The sequence below is a fragment of the Pelmatolapia mariae genome, linkage group LG5 (genome assembly GCF_036321145.2).
Source record: "Pelmatolapia mariae isolate MD_Pm_ZW linkage group LG5, Pm_UMD_F_2, whole genome shotgun sequence".
Taxonomy (NCBI): domain Eukaryota; kingdom Metazoa; phylum Chordata; class Actinopteri; order Cichliformes; family Cichlidae; genus Pelmatolapia; species Pelmatolapia mariae.
The window spans coordinates 6,543,415-6,568,347 of NC_086231.1; the positions used below are offsets into that span (position 1 = coordinate 6,543,415).

At 36.5% G+C, this 24,933-nt stretch overlaps 1 protein-coding gene across 4 annotated transcripts in view; it reads left to right on the forward strand.

The window, feature by feature from the left end:
- Window positions 1-24,933, forward strand: part of LOC134627414 (cadherin-22-like) — a 158,960-nt gene that overhangs the window by 124,979 nt on the left and 9,048 nt on the right. For all 4 annotated transcript variants that reach the window (XM_063473464.1, XM_063473467.1, XM_063473465.1 and 1 more), the window contains 4 exons: window positions 372-628; window positions 2,779-2,915; window positions 9,906-10,027; window positions 23,252-23,369. In XM_063473464.1, coding sequence (XP_063329534.1) covers window positions 372-628; window positions 2,779-2,915; window positions 9,906-10,027; window positions 23,252-23,369 — 634 coding nt within the window. The remainder of the gene's footprint in view (window positions 1-371; window positions 629-2,778; window positions 2,916-9,905; window positions 10,028-23,251; window positions 23,370-24,933) is intronic.

A 24,933-nucleotide genomic window follows, 5' to 3' on the forward strand; every position in this document is an offset into this window, starting at 1 on the left:
GGTAAAAGTGAGTAAATTTCCCACATTTGCTACATTTATTTTTTCCTTTGAAATAAATAATAAAAGTGTTTCTCATAAATGAAAGAATCCTTTTGTAACATGTGCATAATGGTAAAATCAACAAGAAGACATCCAGCTTGCAACAATACTTTGGTTCGCTGGAATCTCAATAACATGATAACGTAATATGTTAATATGAAGTGACAATATAACTTAACAGTTAGCCTGTGCTATGGCTATATTATTGCTCTGGAATTCACTAAGCCTTTTCAAAGATATATTCTCAAACAGCACTGGATCCGTGCACATCAACAGACTTTGCAACCCTGTACTTTTGTAATCTTTCTTTGTATTTCTGCTTTTTATGCTAGCCGCTGGACTTTGAGAACAAACGGACACACAATGTTGTTGTGGAGGCGGTTAATAAGCATGTGGACCCTCGTTTTGTGGACCTGGGCTCTTTCCGTGACCAGACTATTGTCCTGGTGAGCGTGTCGGACACAGATGAGCCACCCATCTTTTACCCAGCCGATGGCACTATCATGGAAGTCCAGGAGGACGCCAAAGTAGGAGCCCTAGTTGGAATCGTTACTGCAAGGGATCCAGATGTGAAGAATAAACCTGTCAGGTATGGCAAGATCAATAAAGGTAGTGCTATATTATTGTAGACCTAAAACACACTTAATCACAGCATTCTGCATCAACCGTTTTTACCACTGAAGACACTTTTGAAGTTGAAAAATTTCTTCAAAGAAAAAATGACTTTTAAAAAACTGTAGTTCACTAGGTGATACACATGTAGCTGGTGGGCTTAAAGACAATTTCCTTAACAATTTCTCTTGAAGATGAAAATCCAAACAGCATTGTTACGTGAACAATTGATGACAGTGTACAGAACATCTCAATTTTTCTCTCAGATCAACATGTGTGATAAAACAATATAATCTAGTAATCTTGTGTTTGAAGGTCTTTGGTTTATATATCCTCAGAGGAGCAATTGCAATGTGAGAAGGGAATGCAGATAAGGTCTAAGATAGTCTCACTGGCAGAGTATACGGCGACACACACAGGGCCTGTGCAAATTACCTTGATTAAAAATGCATGAGGCTCAGAGTTCCAGGTGTAATAAAGTAAAACACAATGGCAGCGCTGTCATTCACCAATGTCTTGGCAGCCGGCAGTCAGAATTATATGTGTGTCTATGAACATATAAAAGTACGTTTTGTGTTTATGCATGTGTCTTCACTAAGCGAGTAAGTTATTGAGACAAAGGGAGATGGGAGATGTTAGCGAGGAATTACCTACTGAATAGAGTTACCAAGCTCATGACCTCTGATAGCATATCCTCTATCAACCTCTATCTTTCCTGTGTATAATGTATAATTATACACAGGAAATGATCAAATGCACGCTCTGTGGAGCTGATTGGCAAGAAAGCTTTTGTAGAACAGACATTTATTTTGACTTGGTGAAAACAAGTGGCAGCTGGCAGTGGACAGTAGCTATGTTCATGTGCTTATGTATAATTTAAAATGAATTTATAGTACTTTATGCTTTCACTGCACTATATGCATACATATATTCTACAACATATATCTGTATACAAACCATATCCATAAAATTCACACTGTGGTTTTGTGTGAAACTACTTAGAAGTGTGAAAAGCACCTAAATTTTGTGACACAGTGACAAATTACAACATTAAGTAATAACGGCCAACACTATTCAAAACTGTGTGGGAAGCAGGAGTGATTGGATTGTTGTAAATTGCAGTTGCATTGTGTTCCAAACAAAGGAGGTTTGATTGTCATGGTGGGAGAGACTGCACTGGGAGACTATCCGTTGTAAATGTAATACAGCCAAATATGTGCCCTAAGTGGGATGTTACACTAAGATTTAACAGAGCTATGCACATGATGACACCTATATATACAGAACCTATACTGTAGGTATTATGTTTCTTTGTGCAATAGTATATCATGTTAGCACAGTATTTTAAAAACTTAGCTTTTTAAACAGTAAAAATATGTTAATGCTCTAAGAGTGAATGATCACAATTAGTTTTTTAATGACATTACATGGCATGAGTGAAATATAAACAGAACATGCTAATATTTATCATTGTTTGTTTGTTTTTTTTCGAAAACATGTAAAATCAAAACCTGCTTATATGAATTTCTATGCTTTCTGTAACATGTAACCATGTTACTAGGTATTGTTGGCTGGTTTCCTTGACAAATAGGCTATCAGGAGGTGCTTGATTCTCTATTATGGTTTATGTACACTTGAGTAAGAATGGTGTGTGTGTGTGTGTGTAGAAAAGAACTAAGAATAACAAAATATTTCAGCAGATTTTTGTTGACTCACCAGTCTTTTGAGAGCGGCGCATACCCCAAAGAAGGAAAGATGAATTTGTGTTTTTTTCTAGAGTGCACAATGAAAATTTAATGCATTTTTTTCTCTGCATAAGAAAAGAACGAGTCAATATATAAGCAAATATAGTGAAGGGGCATAGCTCTATTAGGGTCACAGAGCTTGTGGCAAGTCTCCTGTAAATGCTTTCAAAAAGTTTTTCAACGCTTGTCATGACCATGTATAACTACTGCAAAATGTTATCTACAGATATCTTTTTTTAGCCTTTAAGACAATCTTAAAGACACAACATAATTAAGTTACTTAAAAAAGGAAATGAATAAATAAATCATTCATTGTAATTATTCATCCATTTTTGTATTGACTTTAACATTTACATCCTAATTTTATTGTTTGTTGTAATAGGTTCTCCATCGATCGGACTACAGACCAGGAGATGATCTTTCATATAGATCCTGACTCTGGTGCCATCACGCTGGGAAAGATTTTGGACAGAGAGACTGCAGGCTGGCACAATATCACTGTGAAGGCTGTAGAAGCAGGTACATTGCTAGCCATTTTGAACTCTGAGTTTAACACTCTGTATAACCTAATACTAGTGCAATATTATTTATCATCAAATATTCTAATTTGCCAACTTTTCTGACAGTTTATGAGAACACTCTATAGTTTCAATCAGAAACAAAATGAGTTATTTTACTGGTTTATTTTGACTTGTTTATCCTAAAATGTGACATTAGAAGACCTAATGTTTGAATATTTCAAAGTTACTTGTGAAAGCAGCTGTGTGCTTTCTAATGAAGCAAAAAATTAGTTTTAGAAAAGTATCAGCTAATGGTGAAGTCAGATTACAAACGAGTTACCAAAAAACAAAGAAAGAAAAAGTTGTGCCCTTAAACTGGATTGTACTGTTTAAAGATTAAAGATGTAATTTGCCTGACATTTCAACTAAAATTAACAATTTACAGCCTAATTTTTAAAACAAAAAAGCAAAATGATTGGCTAGCTTTGTTTACACCCAGTGCCTGCCAATGATGGAGACTGTACAAGTTAAATTGGCTTTCTAGCATTTGCTGACTCCCAGCAGGGGTTATAAGGGGTGACAGACAACCTCAAACCAATGTGATCATTAGTCACCAAAGATTTTGGCACATTTTCAGCTGCTGTCTGTTGTGGCTTTTAGCTTTGAAAAAAGTGTATGGCAAGAGTACACTCAAACAGAAGTAAAATTGTGTTGACACCTTCATCCATATTGTACAAAAACTTTTGTTTGGCAGAGATTTCATACACACACACGTGTATATATATATATATATATATATATATATATATATGTGTGTATATGTGTATATATGTGTGTATATGTATATGTATGTGTATATATATATGTATATATATATATGTATGTATGTATATATGTATATGTATATATGTATGTATATGTATATATATATGTATATATATGTATATGTATATATGTATATATATATATATATGTTTGTGTGTGTGTGTGTGTGTGTGTGTTACTGGCCATAATTTGTGTGATACATACTGCCACATCCATACTACTTCTTTGGTATGTGACTGAATGGCTTTTATGTCTTTTAATATGAGTATAACTCAAGGTTTAACCTAGAAACAGCAGTAATGTGAGCAGAACTTTTATGGCATCTTTTTAAGATTTGGTTTATTTGTACACATTTTACAATTTGTGATAGATCTCATAAGCTTTAAAGACTTTCTCTTTGGGAGTAATACTATTTTCAATAATTTCTTTCTAGACTTTACTGTTTTGACACACACTTTCTTCTACTTTTTTACATTTGAACACAGTGACAGAATATATCGTTTATTTTCTTTGACCATAACAAGAAAAACTGTTGGTCGTAGATCAAAGGCAGCTATGCACTACTCTGGTTTTTCTTCCAGGAGAAAAATATAGTCATCGCTTTCTTGCTTGTCGATGAGTTGATGAATACATTGCTGAAAATGAATGAAGAGCTTACATTTTTTTCATCTCATTGGGTTCTTTTGTCACAGCAAAGAAAATGAAGAATGTAATAACTTGAGGAAGCTGGGAAGTTATTACTATACCATTAGGAGCAAACTTGAAAAAGGAGGAAGCCTGGTGTTCCTCACTTTTTCAATCTTTTACAGATGAAGTGATTTGGGGGTTGCAGTGAAAGCAGGGGAGATTGCATTCTGCATCTAACTGGTATCCAGCACTGCACATAGAAGCGGAAGAAAACAATACCATAAACAAAGCTGATTTTAAAATGTCTTGATATTTGTTCCTCAATCATATTCCCCTAGACTGTGATTACCCCAATAATCAATACTGCCCAATCTGAATAGTAAGCAGTCTCTTCCACCACAAACATTAAGACAAAATTAGCCTTTCTGAGTCCTCCCAGAGCAATTTGGAGCCTTTTGTGATCTGCCTCTTTGTGCTTGGCATTATCTCATAAACACGTTTTAATGTTAATTGAACATTTAAAGCAACCATACACCTTTCAATATCAGACATAAACACATGCCTGCACTTGAAAGATAAAGCCTCTCTCATTGCCATTGGTGGAAACATCCACACAGGCAGAGTCAGTGGTCAATGCCATCAAAATTCCCATCCACAATGTTTCTTTATCACCCGTTAGCTCATGGAGTCCTGAGAGCTGTACACATACAGAAAGCAGACAGAAAGAGATAGAATAAGTAGACACAGAAAGGCCACAAGAGAGATGGAAATAGAGGGGGGGGGGGTGAGAGGCATACACTTGTGAAGCTATGAGCTAGAGTATTTTAAGAAGGGACTTCATTTTCTCCATAATGATTTTGTTCGCTTTTTTTATTTAGGCCCTTCTGCTCATTAAAGCTAGACAGCCACAAGGTCAGTGTGTCTGAGGACATTGTTAAAACTGGAAATTTTGTGGCACAACCCTTAATTATCCCAGTTCATTACTGACCTTTGAACTGTTGTACTGCCCGTGTATCAGTATCGGACGGAAGTGACAACTGCTTCCTGACAATGCTTGGTGTAAATGCCCCAGGATTAACCTCTGTTGCAAAACTGAAAAACACACCTAAATGTCAATTACTCCATATGTGCCTGAGTAAAGATGTTTTAGTTTCAAATACAAACATGCACACATAGTATGTCTTCAAAATCACCCAATTAAAAGGTGCAACATCTCCTGCAGACACTATCAGTGGAAAAAAAAAAGACACAACCTCTCATCTATGCACTGCTTGTCTCCCCTCCAGAAAACGCAGAACCTCCCGAGTACAGGAACAACATTTAATGTACTGTCACTAGCCACAGTACTCGTACTTCCTGACAATCTTCTCCGCAGAAACGTATCAGGTTAAGTTAGAGTGACATATAATTTTCGAGAACTGATAGCAAGTATGATATCACCTTGCAAAACTGCTTTTTTCCCCAGACAGGTAGGTGGGAAAAAAGAACATCACCCTGAGGGCAAAAAGATACTGAAGTAACTGAAAGTCTTTATCTCTTGCACTGTTGCAGAGAAGAAACATTTTCTACAGCATAACTTTTCTCACTTGCTGTCTGGCAAACAAAACACACACTCTTTGATTTTTTATGGTGTTAGAACATTATTCTCTGCAAATCCAAATGAATCACACGTTTGTTGGAAGATGCTGAAGAGAGATCAGTATCTCTTCTTAGTCAAAGTTAGAAAATGTGAAGGTAAGATGAATCTAAAGAGCAAAGTATGAAAGGATTGTCAACTTTCTATGTAATATGTTCACACCTTTCAGCACTGACAATAAATGTAATCACATTATTACACTGCAACAGTATTCCATAAGGAAAATAACTGTAAATAGGATGCTTTAAATATTCACAAATAAGCATGTTCTGATGTTTTGGATTGTGCTAAGCTTGGTACAGCTCACCACCTCATGGAAGATGGACTTAGCTACTGTGATGTCATCCACTGGTTTCTAATGTCCTGCTCTGAAACCTTGAGAAGAACTGTTGTGCCATTGCTATCATGGTTGCAAAAAAATGGACGTGATGAGGAAGCAGGTCTGACTGTGAATTCAAAAACTCATTGGCTAGTGACTTGTGATTGACATGTCATTACCCAATGAGCGTGGACTTTCATATAACAGGCAATCTTCTTTTAAAAGATAGACGGGAGCCCATAAGCTCAACGGGAAAGTGTTTACAGATCAAGACAAAAAACTTTTTCCCACAGACTTTCCCTGTATTTTTTTACCCTCTTCAGTTCTTTCAGGACAATAATGGAGAAGCATATAAAACCAGCACATCTTTGAGACTTCTTAAAATGTTCTACTTGAAAAGATGTAAAAGGTTAATAAGCATCCACGATAAAATGTAACAAGTTTTAAGTAATTGACAATGTTCAGGACCCATTCAGTTTTTTTGCTTAAAAGCGATTGTTCATAACTAGCAATTCTCAGTCACACAAAATCAAGATATACTGAAGAGATTTCTGATAGCCTGGGTTGCCAGTATAAAATTGGAGCTATGCAACAAGAGAAAAGAAAAAAACTGTAATACTGTAAATCTTTGCAGACAGTATGGACAGGCCTCCGGCTCAGGAATGAGACGAAAAGCACACGCTTGTATCCTTATTTATCTCTCCTGACAAAAGTGACATTTTAAACCAACCTGTCTCCTCCAGCATAGACAATAAACCATTTGGTCCCGAGCATTATAACAGTCCTGACACACACCTACACACATGCAGCCATCCACATGTGTGAGGAGACAAGCAAGCACTCACATACTGTATCTGTCTTCCCTGAAGTTATGTCAGTATAATTCAGCACCTAAGAGACAGTCTTTCTGTAAGATTCTCGACAGCTGGTATGTGCAGCACAGATGCAGAGCATGCCAATAATCTGTTGAAATCCTTTTTTATTCTTCTACACTAGCTGAAGACAGATTTAGAACAGCACCACTTGGTCCACATGAATGAACCTGTCTCACTGAATACACTTTTTTGTTTTTTTTTAATTTTTTATTTATTTTTTTGTCCCCATGAAGAGAGTCTGTGGTGGTAGGCGCTTTCTCACATTATTTCATCTCTTTTCAGTTCTGGGAATTGAAATGTAAAATGTGTAACATCTGGTGATTGCTGGTTTTCATTCTGGCACAGCAGGGACAACAGAATAATGTGAAGATGAAATTAGAAGAGGAAAAAGAGATATCTAGGACTGGCGGAGCTCTTTTTGCATTTATGCTCTTGCTGCTCTGGCAAAAAGCAGTCAATTAAAACCCTGCATTGATGTGAGGATTATGCTATTAGTTGAGACCAGCATTCTCATTAGCTGCTGTGCAACTGTTAGACAGAACTATGTGGTGAGAGAGAGCAGGAGAATTTATCTGCTATAGTCTGATGACCATTAGTTTGCTTTGCTGTCTTTAGTAAATCTGTCTTGTCATTTTTCTTTTACTTGGAGCATGGCCTAATAATTGTGTTTGTAAGCTCTGGAATTTTCCATCATCTGGTTGCTCACAGACATAAGGAAAAAAACACAGAGCTTTAAGTTTACCCATAGTTTAACCTCAAGTGTCAGTTTATCCCTATAATAACCTTGGGGCAAAAAAACAAACAAAAAAACAAGTGTGAAGGTGTGGTGGGACAACCAATTCCCACAGAGTGGTGGAGAGTTTTTTTTTTGAGCACACACATTTACAGACATGCCAGTGTTAAGGACTTAATGTCTTGCAATGAAACCACATCCTAAAAAAGAGAAGATAATGACAGTCTATAAAACCGTGGATGTTAGGGAAGGTAGGCATCTTTTTAAGGACTACAGTCCAGTTTCCAGGTCCATGTTGGTTTTCAAAAATATTTATCATTGGTTGCACTAAAACTACCATTTTTTTAAATAGAAAGTGCAACATTAATTAGATTTAGTAAATTAAGAGCAGCAAAAAAACACAGAGTTTAACTTCTGTATTTTGACCGCATTTATCTATTAGTAATAGTTAGTAGCACTAATATTCAATTAAAAAACTGCAAGCTCTCATCTTGATCACTTGACTGTGTTAATTTGGTTGTTACATACTATGTATAAGGATTAATAATTACTAGGCACTTATTTGTATGAGTGAGTTCACTTTATTGTGCTTAACTATCTTCCAGATTTACATAATTACAACAATTTAAATTCATTCAGTGGAACACTTGGAACTGCTAAGATTTATGTGTATATTCAACCACTGGGTAATTGTCAGTAGCTGCATGTTGTTACATTTTCTGTAGGGTGCCACTCAGATGCATAAACTAGGTGGTGACAGCTGTGTATACTGATTTATTCATCAAGTGTGCACTACAATTAACCTACCATATCCAGACTAACACTTGCAGCAACCGGGCACCCCCCACCCCACCCATTCTCCCAACACGCACACACACACACACACACACCATTCTTCTTTTCTTTTTCTTTCTTTTTTCCACTAACTCAAGCTCTCATACACACACACACACACACACACATGCACACGAGGGGCCTAAGGCTCCCTTCTGTACTGCAAACAGTGTTTTATGAGAAAATGGAAACTCCATCAGACATTATCATATGATTAAGAATGGGAATTAAGATTCAAGGAGAAGTCAAGCTAATTTGAAGTGGGTTTTGATTGTACTAATTATATAATCTTCTCAACTCCCACATTTATATTTTTGCCCATTAAGAAAAATGTCTTGAGAGTGCGTTGTGGTGTTATATTTCTGGATGTATCTAGCTGACACTGGCTTAAGAAAGAAAATGATAGTACTACATTTGCAATTTTGTCACAAGCATGTAGTTTTCATTTGCTGAGGTGTGCCTCTTTCACTTCATTATCAGATAGTGAGTACCTAGAGACAAAAATAGCATCTTTGGTGCCATTTTTATGTCACTCACTGGCATACAAAGTGTTTTTTCAGGTAGTGGATGTATTTTAAGTTAACAAAACCCTTCAGCACATAGCTACTAAACTACTTTCTGGTTCCTACTGGGAGATGTGTCTTTGTCTTGTCTGCTAAAGGCTAACAAGGGTGCATTAAGTGTTTTGTCTATGGATTCTTGGAAATCAACACCAGCCTCTTATGGAAAAATCAGCACATTGGCAGGATTTTAGCAGCAGCTGCAGTCCTCTGTCAATATCCACAAGGGAGCACCGAATACTACACACTGCTATGTGTTTAGTAGCATCTTGGCACAACACATATTCCCTGTAGTTACACATAAGCCTGAATTTTAGGTTTCAGTTACATGTGTGCAACCTGGGCCGTTATGAATATACTGGTTAAACGAAAACTTCACCTTATCTCTTTCATGTGGTAAATAAAGCAAAGAAAAATGCCTGTGGAAAAAAAGACACATACAGTCGGAGCAGTCTAAGAACCTGTCGTTTCACTGTCAGTTGTTGGCTTCCCCCAAACACTATAGTTATAGTGAAATAATATAATGCAAATGCAAATATAATGCACATATCTGCCACAGCTCATTACACAACTTTTATTTTCTGTATCATTCTTTTGTAGATAACCACACAATGGCATCCCAAACATCAGTGAGCATTCGGATACTTGATGTGAATGACAATCCACCTGAACTGGCCACACCATATGAAGCCTCAATATGTGAAGATGCCAAGCCAGGTCAGGTATGTTTTCTTCATAAAACACAGACTCAAATAATTTCATTTAGACTGTGATCTCAGAAATGTAATTTTTGTATTTTTGATGTAAAAAAATCCTTAAAAAAATTACTATTGCTCTTTGTTGAGCAAGAAGCTTAAGAGTGCTAGTCAAGTAGTTTTCACTATAACAAGTTAAAGGTGAGGACCTTTGAAAACTCTGTACCAAAACACTGTGCCACAGCACACACATATTTTATTAACATCCGAATAGAAAAAAATTGCCACAATGTAATATTGTCTGTGTTTCTTTAATCTGAAACACCAATATTACTGCAAAACAGCACACAACCTACTTAAGGCACTTTTGACAGTCATTTTTGACATGAATGATCACAATACTGAATGAGAACACCCAAAAATACATGAGATTTCTGTTTTTCTTTTTTTTTTTTTTACTTTTTTTAGGGGGGGTTGTGTTTAGTTATTAGTCCTCATTCACTCCACTAAGTAACCAAAGACAAAGTATTTTTAGGCAGAGAAAGTGTTTGGCTCAAAATCTATGAAGATTTGATTATGATACCAGCATATTTAATTCTGTGGTTTTGTTTGATTTAGACTAAATTACTTAGTCACAAATATTAGCTTGCTTTCAGGCATATTTGTAAATTTGAAGCTTTTTCTATTTCACACTTTTGGTTAGTTTACATCATAAATGATGTCAGGGGACACATGCAGCATAAAGGATCATGGATGTGAAACATCCATTTTGGATATATTGTAATAATTCACAATATTGAATATTATGTATAAAGAGTATACGATATCTTTGGAAGTGTGTGCCTGATTATTTCCATATTTTTGCACAGCTCCACACTATGATCTGTTTGACACTTAACACCAAAGGCAACTTTAACCTCTTAAGCCCCAACGCCCCCTGATACGGGGGCAAAAGGCAGGAGATCAGTTAGGCCTGGGGCTTAAGAGGTTAAACTCAGCTCTAGGGCAAAGGCACAAATTCCCCCACGAGTCCTGGTGTCAGAAAGTATTTATTTATATTTATTATATTTATTTATTTATTTGCTATGAATTAAAACATTATTATAAAATAATTACAGATTTTGATACTGGATATCTATCCCAGAAATTTATTTGATTGGATTGATTCAATGTCATATTGTTCTGCCTGCCAAGAAGTCTTTTCTTTAAAATGTCACTTAACAGGCTCTTCATGAGAGAGACGTCTTTCCTTCATGACAAAACCTTGATAGAATTGTAATTCTAGTTATAATGTTTGCCCATAATTCTGATATGCTTCAGTTATGCCTTTTTCAGGTGTTTCTTTTCTTCTTATTTAATTAAGACGTGATCTGTCTGTTGAAAGTTGTTTCATTGTGGGAAAGAAAGTGGTTTCTGATATTTGATTTAATAGCATCTTATAATCCAATCAGGGCTAAAATGGCAAATAGTGCACCGTTTAAATAAAATTTAATTCAAAGAATTTCAGTCAGTTCACCCATTCATTCATTAATTAATTTTCTAAATGGAAAACATATAAGCCCTGCGATAAAACATTAATACCCAACAATCAAACAGTGGGAGTCTGTGCGAAAATCAAGACAAAGGCACTGATGTGGCTATTTCCAATCCAGTAGAAGGCCAGGTCTTTCCACTGATCACCATTAAAAATGGACAAAGTCATTAGGGTGTTATATTCACCTTACATAGCCAACAGGCCCCGAGCTGAGTTAGAGCCAATTATCGTGTGCAGAGCAAAGGAATAATTAAAACAGCAAGGCTTTAAAGTGGGGCCTCCATGCTGGAAGCTGCATTTACATGTGTAATGAGGCTCAGGCCTCTCCTCCCCTTGATCCACAGACTCTTAACCACTTATAGCCCCCCTGTGCCTCTGCAGTACCACCAGTCTGTGCCTTTCTAGAACGTTGTCTGGTCTGATCTCCCTCACTCCCACCTCACTCCGTCTCCCATCTGTGAGAGCCCACATTAACCTTCAGCTCCTAATCACATAGAGATGATTAGTCTTCCAGCTAAAAAGATCATTGCTGGCTCCCAGCATTGTAAAAGAAAAGGTTTTTTAATGTTCTCATTAGAGAGAAAGGCAGTGAAATATTTCACATTGTAATTACAAACTAAAAGTACATGCACAAGACTGTGCTGTCTATCCATCCATCTCTTATTTTATTTTATTTATTTATTTTTACTATCATCCTGTGAGGTTGGCAAATGGCAGGAACATCTGTTCCTTTTCTTCCGTTTTCATTTTTTGTATTTTCTCTACAGAGTCTCTTTAAATATTGTTATGGGAAGTTCTGTCTGAGTAGGCTGTAAGGATTGAAATTAATTGTTTAAAGCATTCTCAGCCTCACATTCATGCTCAAGGGTAACCAATGGGAGACATGCAGGAAACAATTTGACCCCCTTTGTAATTTCCATGGATAATATAAAAATGGTTTCCTCTAGACGCTGTGAGTCCCTACATATTAAAACATAGAGCAAGTGGTCTAAAAACCAATTTTGTTTTCGGATGTTTTATGATACGAGTTCAAATTTAAAGTATTTTTTCACGGATGAGTGCTTTTTTAATTTGTTTGTTTGTTATTGTTTTTTATTATTAAGTTGGGTGCAGACATTTCACATTTTAGATCAGAAGTGTCAAGGAGACACAGACAGTTGGTCCACAACCAACCTGTTAACGTGTCCAATTCAGCCGCTGGATGGCTTTGCAAAGTGTCATTAAATTACTTAGATGTTTATTTACAGAATGTCTACATTCTGGACTTGCTAGTGTAGTCTTCCAATTGTCATTACAGATACAACAGCCTTAATGAATGTAGAAAAACTGAGAGGTATTTTTGTACTTGCATTTTTTGGTATTTTATAAATATTTGAATGAGAGAAAATTGCGTAGTGAGAAGTAATCAAACTGGAATGGATGTGGTTCATGAACTAAAGTGAGCTTCACAAACCTGCTTTAGACATTCAGATAGCAGTTGCACTTTTTGTTGTTGTTGTTGTCATTACTGGAACCATTTTAGATCACTAATAATAGTGAGTAATGTCACATTGAACATCATTAAATTACTAAATTCAAGGTAAGTCTTGCAAAGATTGAAATAAAAACTGTAAACCTAGTAAAATCTTACTTGAAAATAGTAAACTTCCAGACATAGATCTAGTTGCAGCAATCTAACAAGGTTGCCCAATTGTTAGCATTTGTATGATGGTCTGTTTTGCTGTAATTTTAATAAATAAATAAACAGAATCAAAATTGTAGGGTTCTATTGAAGCAAAGTGTTGTTGCCTGATGTGCTTGAAATACTTTGATGTCTGCTGCTTCCCAAGATGCACTTATTTATTCAGTAAAATAAGCTGCCAAAAGAGGAGCCTAGAGGTATAAGCATGACTTGACAGATGTGTAAAATGCAATTCAATTTTGTTCCAGCTCCCGAGAATGTTGTTAATCAATTTAGAAACTTGGACAGGCCAGCAGCTTTCGGAAAGAGAAGTAATTAAACATTTATTACTTTCTCATGGAAAACAGAGATGTCAAACACAGTCGTGGTGTCATATTTTGCCTAATGTATAAACCTCTAGATTCAGATAATGTGCATTTCGTCCACTTCATCTGGAGTCTTTTAGTGGTAATCTGAGGTTAGATCAGGTTACTGTTGTTTTGTTCAGTGTCTACACTGTTTGTTTGTGTTTTTTTAAAGCATCACTTCACAGGGACAATTCATTAGAGCCCACATAACACCTGTTGTCATGAAACTAAATCGACATCAAATAGTTTGGCTCAAGATTTGAAACTTTTCACAGAGGAGTTTTCTATCAGTTTCAAGTTGTCTTTGCAAATCAGCTAAACCCACATGCGCGGCAAACTTTATATCGAGTGATTGATAGCAGGTCTTGAGTATTCATAATTAAAGTAATTTATTTAATACCTAAATCATTTAGGCATATACCATGCCATCAATCAATCCTATTATCAATGAAATGTACAGTATTTGCTCTGTTTACCTTGAATTATACCGCTATGGTTGCCTGTCCCTGCACAGACACATGCTAAGTAAAATAAAGGCATGCATACACACACCCACACACATGCTGTACACAGGCTGCACTGTCACACTCTTAATGTGTCAGATCAACCCCCGGTTTACTGAGCTAATGAAGAGCGTTTCATTGTCTCCTGTTGTGTGCTCTGTTATCACCCAGTCTCGTTCACAGAGTGTCAGCTCCTTGGCTCAGGTCTAGCTTTTGGTGGAACCACAGAGAAAATCAGATTTACCTAAGCCTTTTAACTGCGGTTGGGTTTGATCCTATTTAAGAGTTGGCAATACAACATATTTGTGTGTGTGTGTGTGTGTGTGTGTGTGTGTGTGTGTGTGTGTGTGTGTGTGTGTGTGTGTGTGTGTGTGTGTGTGTGGTGGGGTGCGGTGTGCTTGAAGGGAATAAAAAATGGGTGAAAGTGGCAAAGCAGCTTTTGCTTGGAGACAGTTCACGCCAGGGCCGTGACACAAAAATTGTTAAATAGCTTCTCACCTTTCATTTACAGAGCCTTCCTTTGCATCCTTCTTATGCAGGTTGATGTTCAGAGATTAAAAGAGAGAAAAAAAAACTTTCCATAAGCCTGAATTAAAGAGAAATACAGGGAAAACAACCACATACAAAATACAGGTTGGATTTACGGTTCTATCATGTAGAACACATGTGCACAACCTTGCCAAAAAGAAATGCATCCTTAATCCATTTCCAGAGGATCAGTTCCAGGTACATCTCCACAGTAAATATAGTTGTGTAGAGTCTTTTTTAGTGGAGTATACATTTTTAAAAAAAGACCTGGATAGAAAATGAAACAACAAAGGGAAAATGTTGCCTGACGAGGAAAAGTCAGCACACTGCTATCAGTAATGTACAATAAGATGTAAGAAAGAAATAAGCACGTAATGTTGCTTCAAAACACATTGAACTTAGTTTGACATAAATTCAGTGGTGCTGTTAAGGTGTCCTTCACTGTTTTATTGTTTATTCAAATATGAATGCATCTAAAAGACAAAATAAGGTATTAAAGTCCACAATCACAATGAGTGTAGACAGAGGAAACATAATACAATAAAATGCAAACTATTGGATAGTTTTGTTATCAAATCTGAAAATAAGTTAAGGGATGTATTCCATTTATCTCCGGTAATGTAGCTAACGCTACAAGTTTCTGGTTTGACAAGAAGCTAGCAGGACACTGATGAGCCCTCAGTGACTATTTGTTAAACATTGCTAAATTCAATGAATTTCCTATAGTAAAAGATCCTGATGTCATTTAGAGATTTAAAAACTGACTTTCTCTTTAAATTATTGTGTTGATTAATGACACCCTCCAATTATGATTTTGTTCCTTCATCTTTGCATTTAGGATTTAACTGAAAGTGAGTTCATGTCTCAGAATGACTCTTAAGAGAAATTTAACGAAGGAAGTGCTGGCAATTTTCTGCCTAGAGCCCCAAACTCTCTCAGACTGCTGCTGTTCACACAGACACACATACTGTATGTAGACACAAAAATTTGATTTTTTTTTGAGGTAATATATTCCCTAACCCTAAGAAAAACAACACTTAATATTGTTCACAGCAAGCAAGTTTAAAAAAGGGGTACTGTTTGCCCTCTAAAATATGTGACAAAAGATTGTCTTTACATAGTTACAGCGCAAGCACAATGTCTACAGAATTCAAATGAAAACATTAAAAAAATTGTAAAACAGTTTTTAACTGTCACAGGCTTTCAAAGTCTGAGTTAAACAGACTTGCATAACAGAACTATGCAAATCTATAAAATATAAAGGTTAAATTATCATAGCAAATAAACAAAGCCAATTTAGTAGCGTACAGATCACTACTCAACACCCAAATTATGAATGAGTCTTAATGGTCTTATGATGTGATCCATTTTAACTACAATTGCCATTCGGGCCATGAATCACACAAAATAATACATACGTAACTTAATTTTATTAAGATTTTACAGGATTTAAATTACATTTAACATTTGCTATTCCTGGTCCGTGTCCTGATTTGGCAATTTTCCCCAGCGTTCAGCACCTCTCTAAATGGCACATGACTGTGTTCATGCGCCATCCCTCACCCACCTCGTGGTATTTATCTGATTAAATGCAAAGAGACAGATATCATATAGTGCAATGTGTGCAGAAAAAAGGCTGGTTGGAAAGCCAAATACTAAGTGTGGCCTGGGGTAACAGAGCCCTGTCAGCTCTGCCATGCTGTCTTACAGTTGGCTGAGTGGGTCAATGCGACAGATCACCTCGGTTTGGCCAAAATATTGCCAACCTCTAACCCTCGAGGACTCAGTTTGAAATAGCTAAATGCTAAGCCTGCACTCACATAGCACACATATGAGCACATTGTTCACTCACCTTATGGACATGCATAAAGGACTAAGACAAAAACATGCAAGCACACATCAGATATAAAGGAGAAATTAGTAAAACAAGGCGTAAACCAGCAGAGATGAGAAAAAAAAACACAGGAAAATACAGACAGACTCATAGTTTTGCCAGTGCTTCATGAGTAGGAGACTGAATGAATCATCTATTCTACTTACCAAATGCCTCTTCCTTTTGTCTTTCAAATGTGAATGTTGAATCAGATGAACCAGCAGACTTGACAGACTAATTATTCACAGTTTCCTTTTTTTCCCCCAAATTAACCTTGTCAGTGTTTACAGCATCAAGGTCTTTGTGCATTCAGTACAACTTTTTTTTTCTTCAGGCAGAAAGTCTGGATGTCAAATGATATTTGTCGCTGCATCTAAAATGTTAAATTGGCTTTTTTTGTAACTAAACGAATAAAATGAACATACTTAATTTCTGTAATTTTTCTGGAGAGCTTAGCTTTTATTTGCAGGAAAACAGGAGGACACTTGACAGCAAAATGTCATAATGATTGAGTTAAACCATTTAAGTCAGACACTCAAAAAAGGCAGACAGTCAGTACTATAGTTTTTCTTTTGAGGACAATTCAGATTTTTACCTCAAATCCTTGTAAGTGAATATATTTTAACAACACTATGTTAGGGCACACCTTGCTAGTAACAGATCGGCCTTAATTTTTAGCAAGATGCTGGAAACATTCCTTAGACTTTGACATGATAGCATTACACAGTTGCAGTAGATTTGTCAGCGAATATCCATGATGCACATTTCCCATCTAAGGTGCTCTACTGGATTGAGATCTGATGACTGTGGAGTCCATTTGAGTACTGTGAACTAGGAATGGGAATGGATAAGAATTTAGTAATTCTGATTCTATTATTGATATCACTTACTGATTCGATTCCTCATTGATTCACTTTGAGAATGACCACCATTGCTAAGCTGCATACGAAAGACATTACATTGATACAAGTTAATTTGCACGTTGTGGATCAAATGTTGGTGCATGTTTGTTGTGGTCCGTGTTCGGATCTCTACTCAGAAAAAGTAATTATTACACACATTACACTGAATACGTTTCCCTAAAAGTAATGCGGTATGTTAATGAAACCAAGAAAAATTAGTTCCTCCACTTTACCATCGCGGTGCTGTGCAATAAAAAAAAAGGTTATGTCCATATCCACACTGTATACTGCAATGCTATTTCCCTCCTCTGGCACACAACCTGAAATCTGATGGATAAACAAGCAGACTAGCAATTTCAAAAAATTGGATGCTGGGTGCCGGTTTTCTACAAGAACCAGTTCACGATTGTTCTATGGTGCCAGTTAATATTACTTTTTATTTTTCGCATGTATCTTTTGACAGTCTAGTCTGCCCATGCTATGTGACTCAAGTTTTGCACAATGCATTGAGACAGTTTAATTCTACGCTGGGCAACAGGAGAATGCTTTTCACCACTCAGAATAATGGATGCATTTGAAAACACACCACTGATGCTTGCAGTGAATTCCAGGCTTCAGAGATGAACCCAGCACTACACATATTAAGTAGTTTAATGTTTATTTATTTATTTATTTTTCATTACCCTCCCCACTGCCATCATGAAATGGCTGATTTCTACTGTGAATGAGAAAGCCTCCTCTGCCTCACAACCTTCACCTTTCAGACACCTATAGTGTAGATGGGGTGTACTTTTGGGAAGTCTCCCCCTGTAGTTTTCCAGAGATGCAAGAGATTTAAGGGGGTCAGGAAAGGGGACTGCTAGATAGAAATCTAATTAGGTGATTGTGCTTGAGGGAGCTTCACTAGCTGCTCGATAAACTCCCACACACTCCTCTCTCATTTCTCTCCCTCACTTTACACTCTCTCCCTTGGCACTTAGTTTCCACTCACCCTGAGATGCTGCAAGAGAGTCCCCCCCACTGAGGGCACAGTCACAGAAAGCAGATCATGGCTCATTTACTACATCTTCACTGTTGTTCATATTCTTCAAATAGAGGAGTAGATTCATCCCCCGGTTGATTATAAAGTTATTGCTTATAGTGTCTTCTCTTTGCTCATTATTCTTTTACCTTCAGAGAGAAATAAAGTTGACAGTGCTTCAGAGAATGATGAGAAGAAACTATCATCCCGTTTTGGCATACAACACTGAACTGTATTTTTCATAGATCACTGTGTATGTGTGGTAGTTTTTGCTCTATGTCACTGTGTCTATGTTATTGTGTGAGAAGACACACACTCATAAAGATGTTTATTGCCGGTCAAAATACTCTGTGAAATACAAATGTCTTTAAAAAAAGGGGATGTTTTTCCCTTTTTGAATTTTGCTTGGCCTTTGCTCTTCTTTAAATTCTCATATTAAACGAATCGAAGTGTGATTATAGAAGAAATCAAAGATATAAAACAGCAGTGCAAACATTTGAGCCATGGTTTACAGTATTTTCATGAAATAATTTGCAATTCATGATCAAAGCAGTCATATAACTCTGATGGAGACAACATGCCGACTGTGGCATTGATGTGAGTACCAACACTGGCAATGTGTGACATATTCAAAGGGTGTAGGAAACTTTAGTCAGGGTGCTCCAATCAAGAAAGCAAATGAGATGGCATTGCTCATTTTTTCCACATCATTGTGGAAAAGAAGATATCAAAATATCTTGGGATTACATTAAACATCATTTACATTTAGAGTATGTATAAGGTTGGATCCTGACATTATAGCTTAAGGGTTTTTTTGTCTGTTTCTTTTTTTCGTAACTCTAGATCCACGAATGACCCCATTTTCAGAGCGCTTCTCTGAATCACTTATTGTTGCTAGGTTACAAAACCGTCTTCTTCGATGTTAGATTGTAAATTACTAGTTTGTCAGTGACAGCTAGAATCAGTTTCTTCTTCTGGCACTCTGGACAGTATTGATATTGTAGGTCCCACCTCTTCTTGGTTTTGATTGGTTAGGGAGAAAGAAGTGACACTGATGAGTGCTGTCATGCTGAACTATATCCAAAATTGTTCTATTTTCAAACTGACAATACAAAACACTGTGTACTTACTGTTTTTTCACCAAAGACAGCTACAGAAGATTTGTATCCTCTGATACTGTGCAAAAAACTTTTCAATTTTCAATTCAATTTTTTTTATATAGCGCTAAGTCGGCTCAAGGCGCTTTATATTGTAACAAAAAGACAATACAATAACACTGAGAAAAAAAAACATGCCCTGTGGGCATAGAACCTCATTCTACATGTCTAAGCTACCACACACATGTAATGCCGCTCTTAATGCTTCTTGACATTAACTTGCAAAGCTGCATGTGACTCAGTATGATCTCACATTAAACAGACTTGCCAGTGCCCTAGAAAGTCTGCGTTATGTCTGATTGTGTCTGAGTTAAAAACAGTAAAGGTAAATTGTTCTGGGAGTTTTATCTGGGCACTGCAGACCGTAACCAAGCACTCACATTGCTCAACCAAACTGTATTTCGAGTAGTGTGACCGTATCTGATATGGAGAGGCTCACGGTGTGTGGCGGGCGTGAGAAAGGCGAACTGCAGACGATATCCCGATATGATTCTCTTGACACTGGTTCATGTGTAAAAAATGTTGAATATAAAATGTGGGATTTGAGTCGTCTCATAATATGCTTTCATTTTTTTTAATCACATTTTATGAGTACAGCCACTATTTCATAGTCCATGTGTTTCTATAATTTGTGAGTGGAGATTTTGCACCACACTGAGGAAGAAGCAGTGATTTAGTCTGAAATCATGCTGTAGCATTTTGTAATTACAAAGTAAGGCATATTATCCAAAACAGCCTCCCTGAGCTGTTAGTATGACTAAGCCTGTTCTGTGTTTGTGATGCAACGTCAATCCTGAGACGCTGTTTATTGTGAAGGCACAATTGTGGCCCGGAAGTGTGCTCAGCAGTAGCTTAGTCACAGTAATGCATAGCCATCACTCAGGCTCAAAGAGTTCTGTGCAGTGCCATAAATGAGGCTGTCTCACAGACGGGCAAATTGAGCTTAAAAATCACACAATGAAGCAGATGACTTTATATGTGAACCACATGGATTACATCTACAATAATATTGTTTGAATAATCAATTTACAGATGATGAATGAAGGACGCATTTTTGTAAAAGGATGAAAGGGAGACGCTTTGTAAAAGATAAATGTAAAGGACAAGCAATTAGAGAAAAAGGTAATCACCGTGATAAACAGTGAGAACAGGCCAAAGAGGCATATGGGTGAAGAGAAAAGACAGAAGGGTTTAGTTCAATAAAAAAAAAAAAACTCTTTAACATTTTTCTGCACCTGTATCCTGCATCTAAAAGAAGAGACTTCTACTATAACAGCTGAGTAATGGCTTGATACATTTCTCTTGATCTTATCTGATCCTGCGTGCTTTTCTGAAACCAGACAAAGGAATTACAACTGTCGAACACCTGCTTTAATCATTCTGAAAAATGCCTCACTTAAGAGTTCTGGAGGTTGTTTGTCATGTGTGTCTCTACTGATTTTGAACTGTGTGTGTGTGTGTGTGTGTGTGTGTACATGTACCCATCACCTAGTACAAGATAAAACTTGTCTGCCTTAACACCAAAAACAATATTACAAAAAATAACCCCACTACAAAATGAATTTGCTGGTCTTTTTACAAGGTTCTACAAAAATTATAACAGTGGTGGACTTCGGGAGATACTGCCTGTTCCACATTCCTTTCTTAACCATTTACACTTTATATGTATATTTTTAATCATTTGTTTTATGCAATGATTTTCTGCCTAGACACTTTATCTCTGTCATATAATGCGGTGTTTTGCAACTAAGTGCAGAGTGTCGATCATAATTACTAAATCTTTAAAGAATGTAGATTAGGTCAGAGGGAAGCTGACTGTGTTTGCAATCAGAATAATGCTGCTGATGACGACTGAAAAAAATGAGTATTTGGACAGTGACAGTTTTTTGTTTGTTTGTTTGTTTGTTTGTTTGTTTTTGTAATTTTATCAGAACCACTGAAGTTGATTGCAAATCAAATAATTAAGATGTGATGAGGCTTAAAATAATCATCCACATACTCACAAATGTTAAATGTTCATTTTTTTCCTTCTTCTTCCTGTTAAAAGGGAGTTTTTTCTTCCCCCTGTCACCAAGTGCTTGCTCACAGGGTCTCATCTGGTTGTTGTGGATTTCTCTGTATTATTGTGTGATCTTTAACTTCAAGCAACCTTTGTTGTGATGTAGTGATAGGGTTGGACTGGTAATCAGGCATACTTTGCATCTGCCAATGGATCAGTATAATTTATTTTTCTCTTTGTTGACATAATTAAACAGTCTACAGGTCGGCTTGAAGGGCTGGCACTACAAGCACTGACACCCGCCCATTGGTTAATTTTCATTACTGACACCGGCTTGCCCCATAAAATCTCTTAACTTGGCCGGCCCCTCCACTACCTTTCCTGTACGCTCATGCACCTTGTTGGACAAAGTTTAGTGGCCATTGAGAACTGCTGAAGGGACAGCAGTCCCAACAAGAGACCGAGGAACGTGCAATTAATTTTAATATTCATTTAATATTAAAGTGCAGAAATCACATGGATGGGCATAATAGAGAAGGGAGAGATTCAAGAGATTAAAAAAAACCTTTTTAAGATAAGTGTGGTTCAAACTGTGACTCATCTGACTAAGTGTGGGTTGTATGAAATCAGTTATTATAAAAATATTTACATCATTTAGTTAATGGCAGCTGGAAGACATGGCTAAGATAACATGCATTAATATAAAAAGAAGGGTGAATAAATAAGTTAAGTTATATCACACATGCATCACAAATATTTTTCATCTAGTGCCATCGTAACATCCATGTCATGTAGATAATTTTGACATTTATTTTGAACAAACAAATTTGAAGAGGTACTGTTTTGTCTGCAGCTTTTTTGGTTTATTTTATTTACCTAAACTCAGTGATTGTTTTGTAATAAACAAAGATGAAGATAATCAAAATAGTAATGACATGGCCTTAGTTGTGTACTGGCAGAGGAAACATAGAAACAGAGCCGATGGATGTGATGTGAAAATATCATTTATCAGCTCGTGGTTTCATGCTGGCTGTGGAGTAATAGGATGAGAGGAAGATGAATTGTCACTGAGAGCCCCATGTTAAGGTGAAAGGATCTCCAGGGGCTGTTTGATGTCTGTTCAGCTCACAGTGAATCCTATCTCACCTTATTGTATCCACACAGAGTTCTCAAAATTGGATCACAGTTGATTTTTATCTTTGAATGTGGATCACTATTATTGCATTAGATAGGAGAACTACACCCCCACCTAGTCTGTCTTTCTTTCTGTTCTCCTGCACATTTCCATTTTGACTTTACTCCTTCTTAGCACAAATATGGCAACATCAGAGAGTGTCTCTGACTCTGGCTCTTTTTTTCTGTTCTTAGTTCTTTTCTCTTTTTAGTGAGATATTTTATGCCAGTTTTGCATTTCTAACATTAAGACTTTTTTTTTTATTATTTTGCTGTGTCAACTTTCTAGAAAGGATTTTTTTCAATCTCTTTGCAGCTGTAGTCCCTTTAAACTACTCTGTTATATAGGACGCTTTCTTAGTCTGTTGCATCCAAGTACACTCGTTCCACATCAATTTCTCATTTATAAAAGAAATATTTGAAATGCAAAGTGTTTTTATATATACATTTATTTGAAATGAGTAGAAAAGTCTTAACGTCTGTGCCTTCTTTCTTGTTACTCTATTTTACTTTTTCTTCTTTGCTTTCCTAAGTTAATTCACACCATCAGTGTGGTGGATAGAGACGAGCCACAGACTGGACATCGTTTCTACTTCAATCTTGCCCCTGAAGCCTCCAGCAATCGGTACTTCTCCCTGTTGGATTTGAAAGGTAAGAGGGCAAAGATCCTAAATTAAAGCTATGTGTGAATAAGCATTCAGTATTTGTGCAGCTATGCTGATAACATTATCAGTATTATTGAATTTTTAGGTAATGACAGTAAAAGTAGGAGTCCAGTCTACGACCAGGTGTTATATTTGTTGTGAGTGAGTTTAAGGATTTGAATGTGCACAGGTGCGACATATCTATAATGAACTGATACTTACCACCATAATGAAGTGATAATATTAATAATATTATATTATTAATAATTGACCCCTATAAGGCCTAAGTGATGAGGGAAAGTAACAAAAAGTATCCAGGTTGAAAAAAAGGAGACAAGGAGGCACAATTGCTAACTTAAAAGTTTGTATTAATTTTTTTACTAAATAAAATGAAAGAGACGGACAAGCCACTATCGCCTTTTAAAGACAGGAAACAACTAAACCCGAGTTTTGTCACTGAATTATAAAGTAAATCAAAAAGGCTGATCACCAAAACACACACTCCTCTTCACAGAGCAGGACTAAGCAACCACCACACACAGCTCTCTAGCTACAAACCAAAAAGGCTCTCTGGCACTCGAGCTCTCCTTTCTCTGGCTTTAAGTAGTCTGGCACCTAAGGCAGGACAGGCAGCAGGACACTCGCATACATAGTCCCTGCAAGGACCGTACCGCTATATAGAAATTTGGTGAAATCCATTTTTAAAAATACACCTTAAGACAATGTTTACTTGAAAGACTGTTGCTCAAAAAACTTTGTGAAAATATAAATTTAAATCCATAATTACAGTTTCTGCGTTATTTTAATCTAGTGCCAGATGGTTGATGTTTTTAACATAAAATAACCGATAAAGTTAACTGCCAGAAGACAAGTTGTTTGAGATGTTTTTTACAGTGTAGGGAAAATTGTGTATTTTTTGTGTGATTAGACCTTTGTCTCATAAAAGGGAGATATTTCTATTATTATTTTTTGGATAAACACCAGCTGTTACACTCCTGTTAGTTGAGAAAAATATCATTAGAAAATATTGCATGCCAGTATGTGGATGATTCTCTCCATTTTAAAAAAGTATTTTTATGGTTTTATGGTATATCTCATAAACTGCAAAGTTGTACCGTGACTATATTTTTTTTCAAAGCCTTTTATATAAATGTTTAAACTTTGAAATATCTTTCATATTTGAACACTTTAACAACACTTTCAAATATTGTATTGAACATAAAATTTATACCTACCTGCAAAATGTAAGGAAACATTAAAATCAGTGTTCCCCAGTGATGACTTTGCTTTGTCAGGAAGATGAGCTTCTCCATGCCTGTCTGTATTTTTGCAAATGCACTTGCAGATCCGTCGTTTAGATATGTGTACCTAAGTGAATGTGACAACTGGCTAAATCAAGATTGATCTGACACCAGGAAAATGTCAGGGGAGCAGCCGGAGCCACAGAAATGTCACTGTAAAGGAGGCAGCAAGGTCTGCTGCAGTTCCGCTCGCTTACATGTGAATCCAACAAATATAACACAATAATATAGATACAGACACTGGGGACAGCAGAAGTATACCACAAGTGT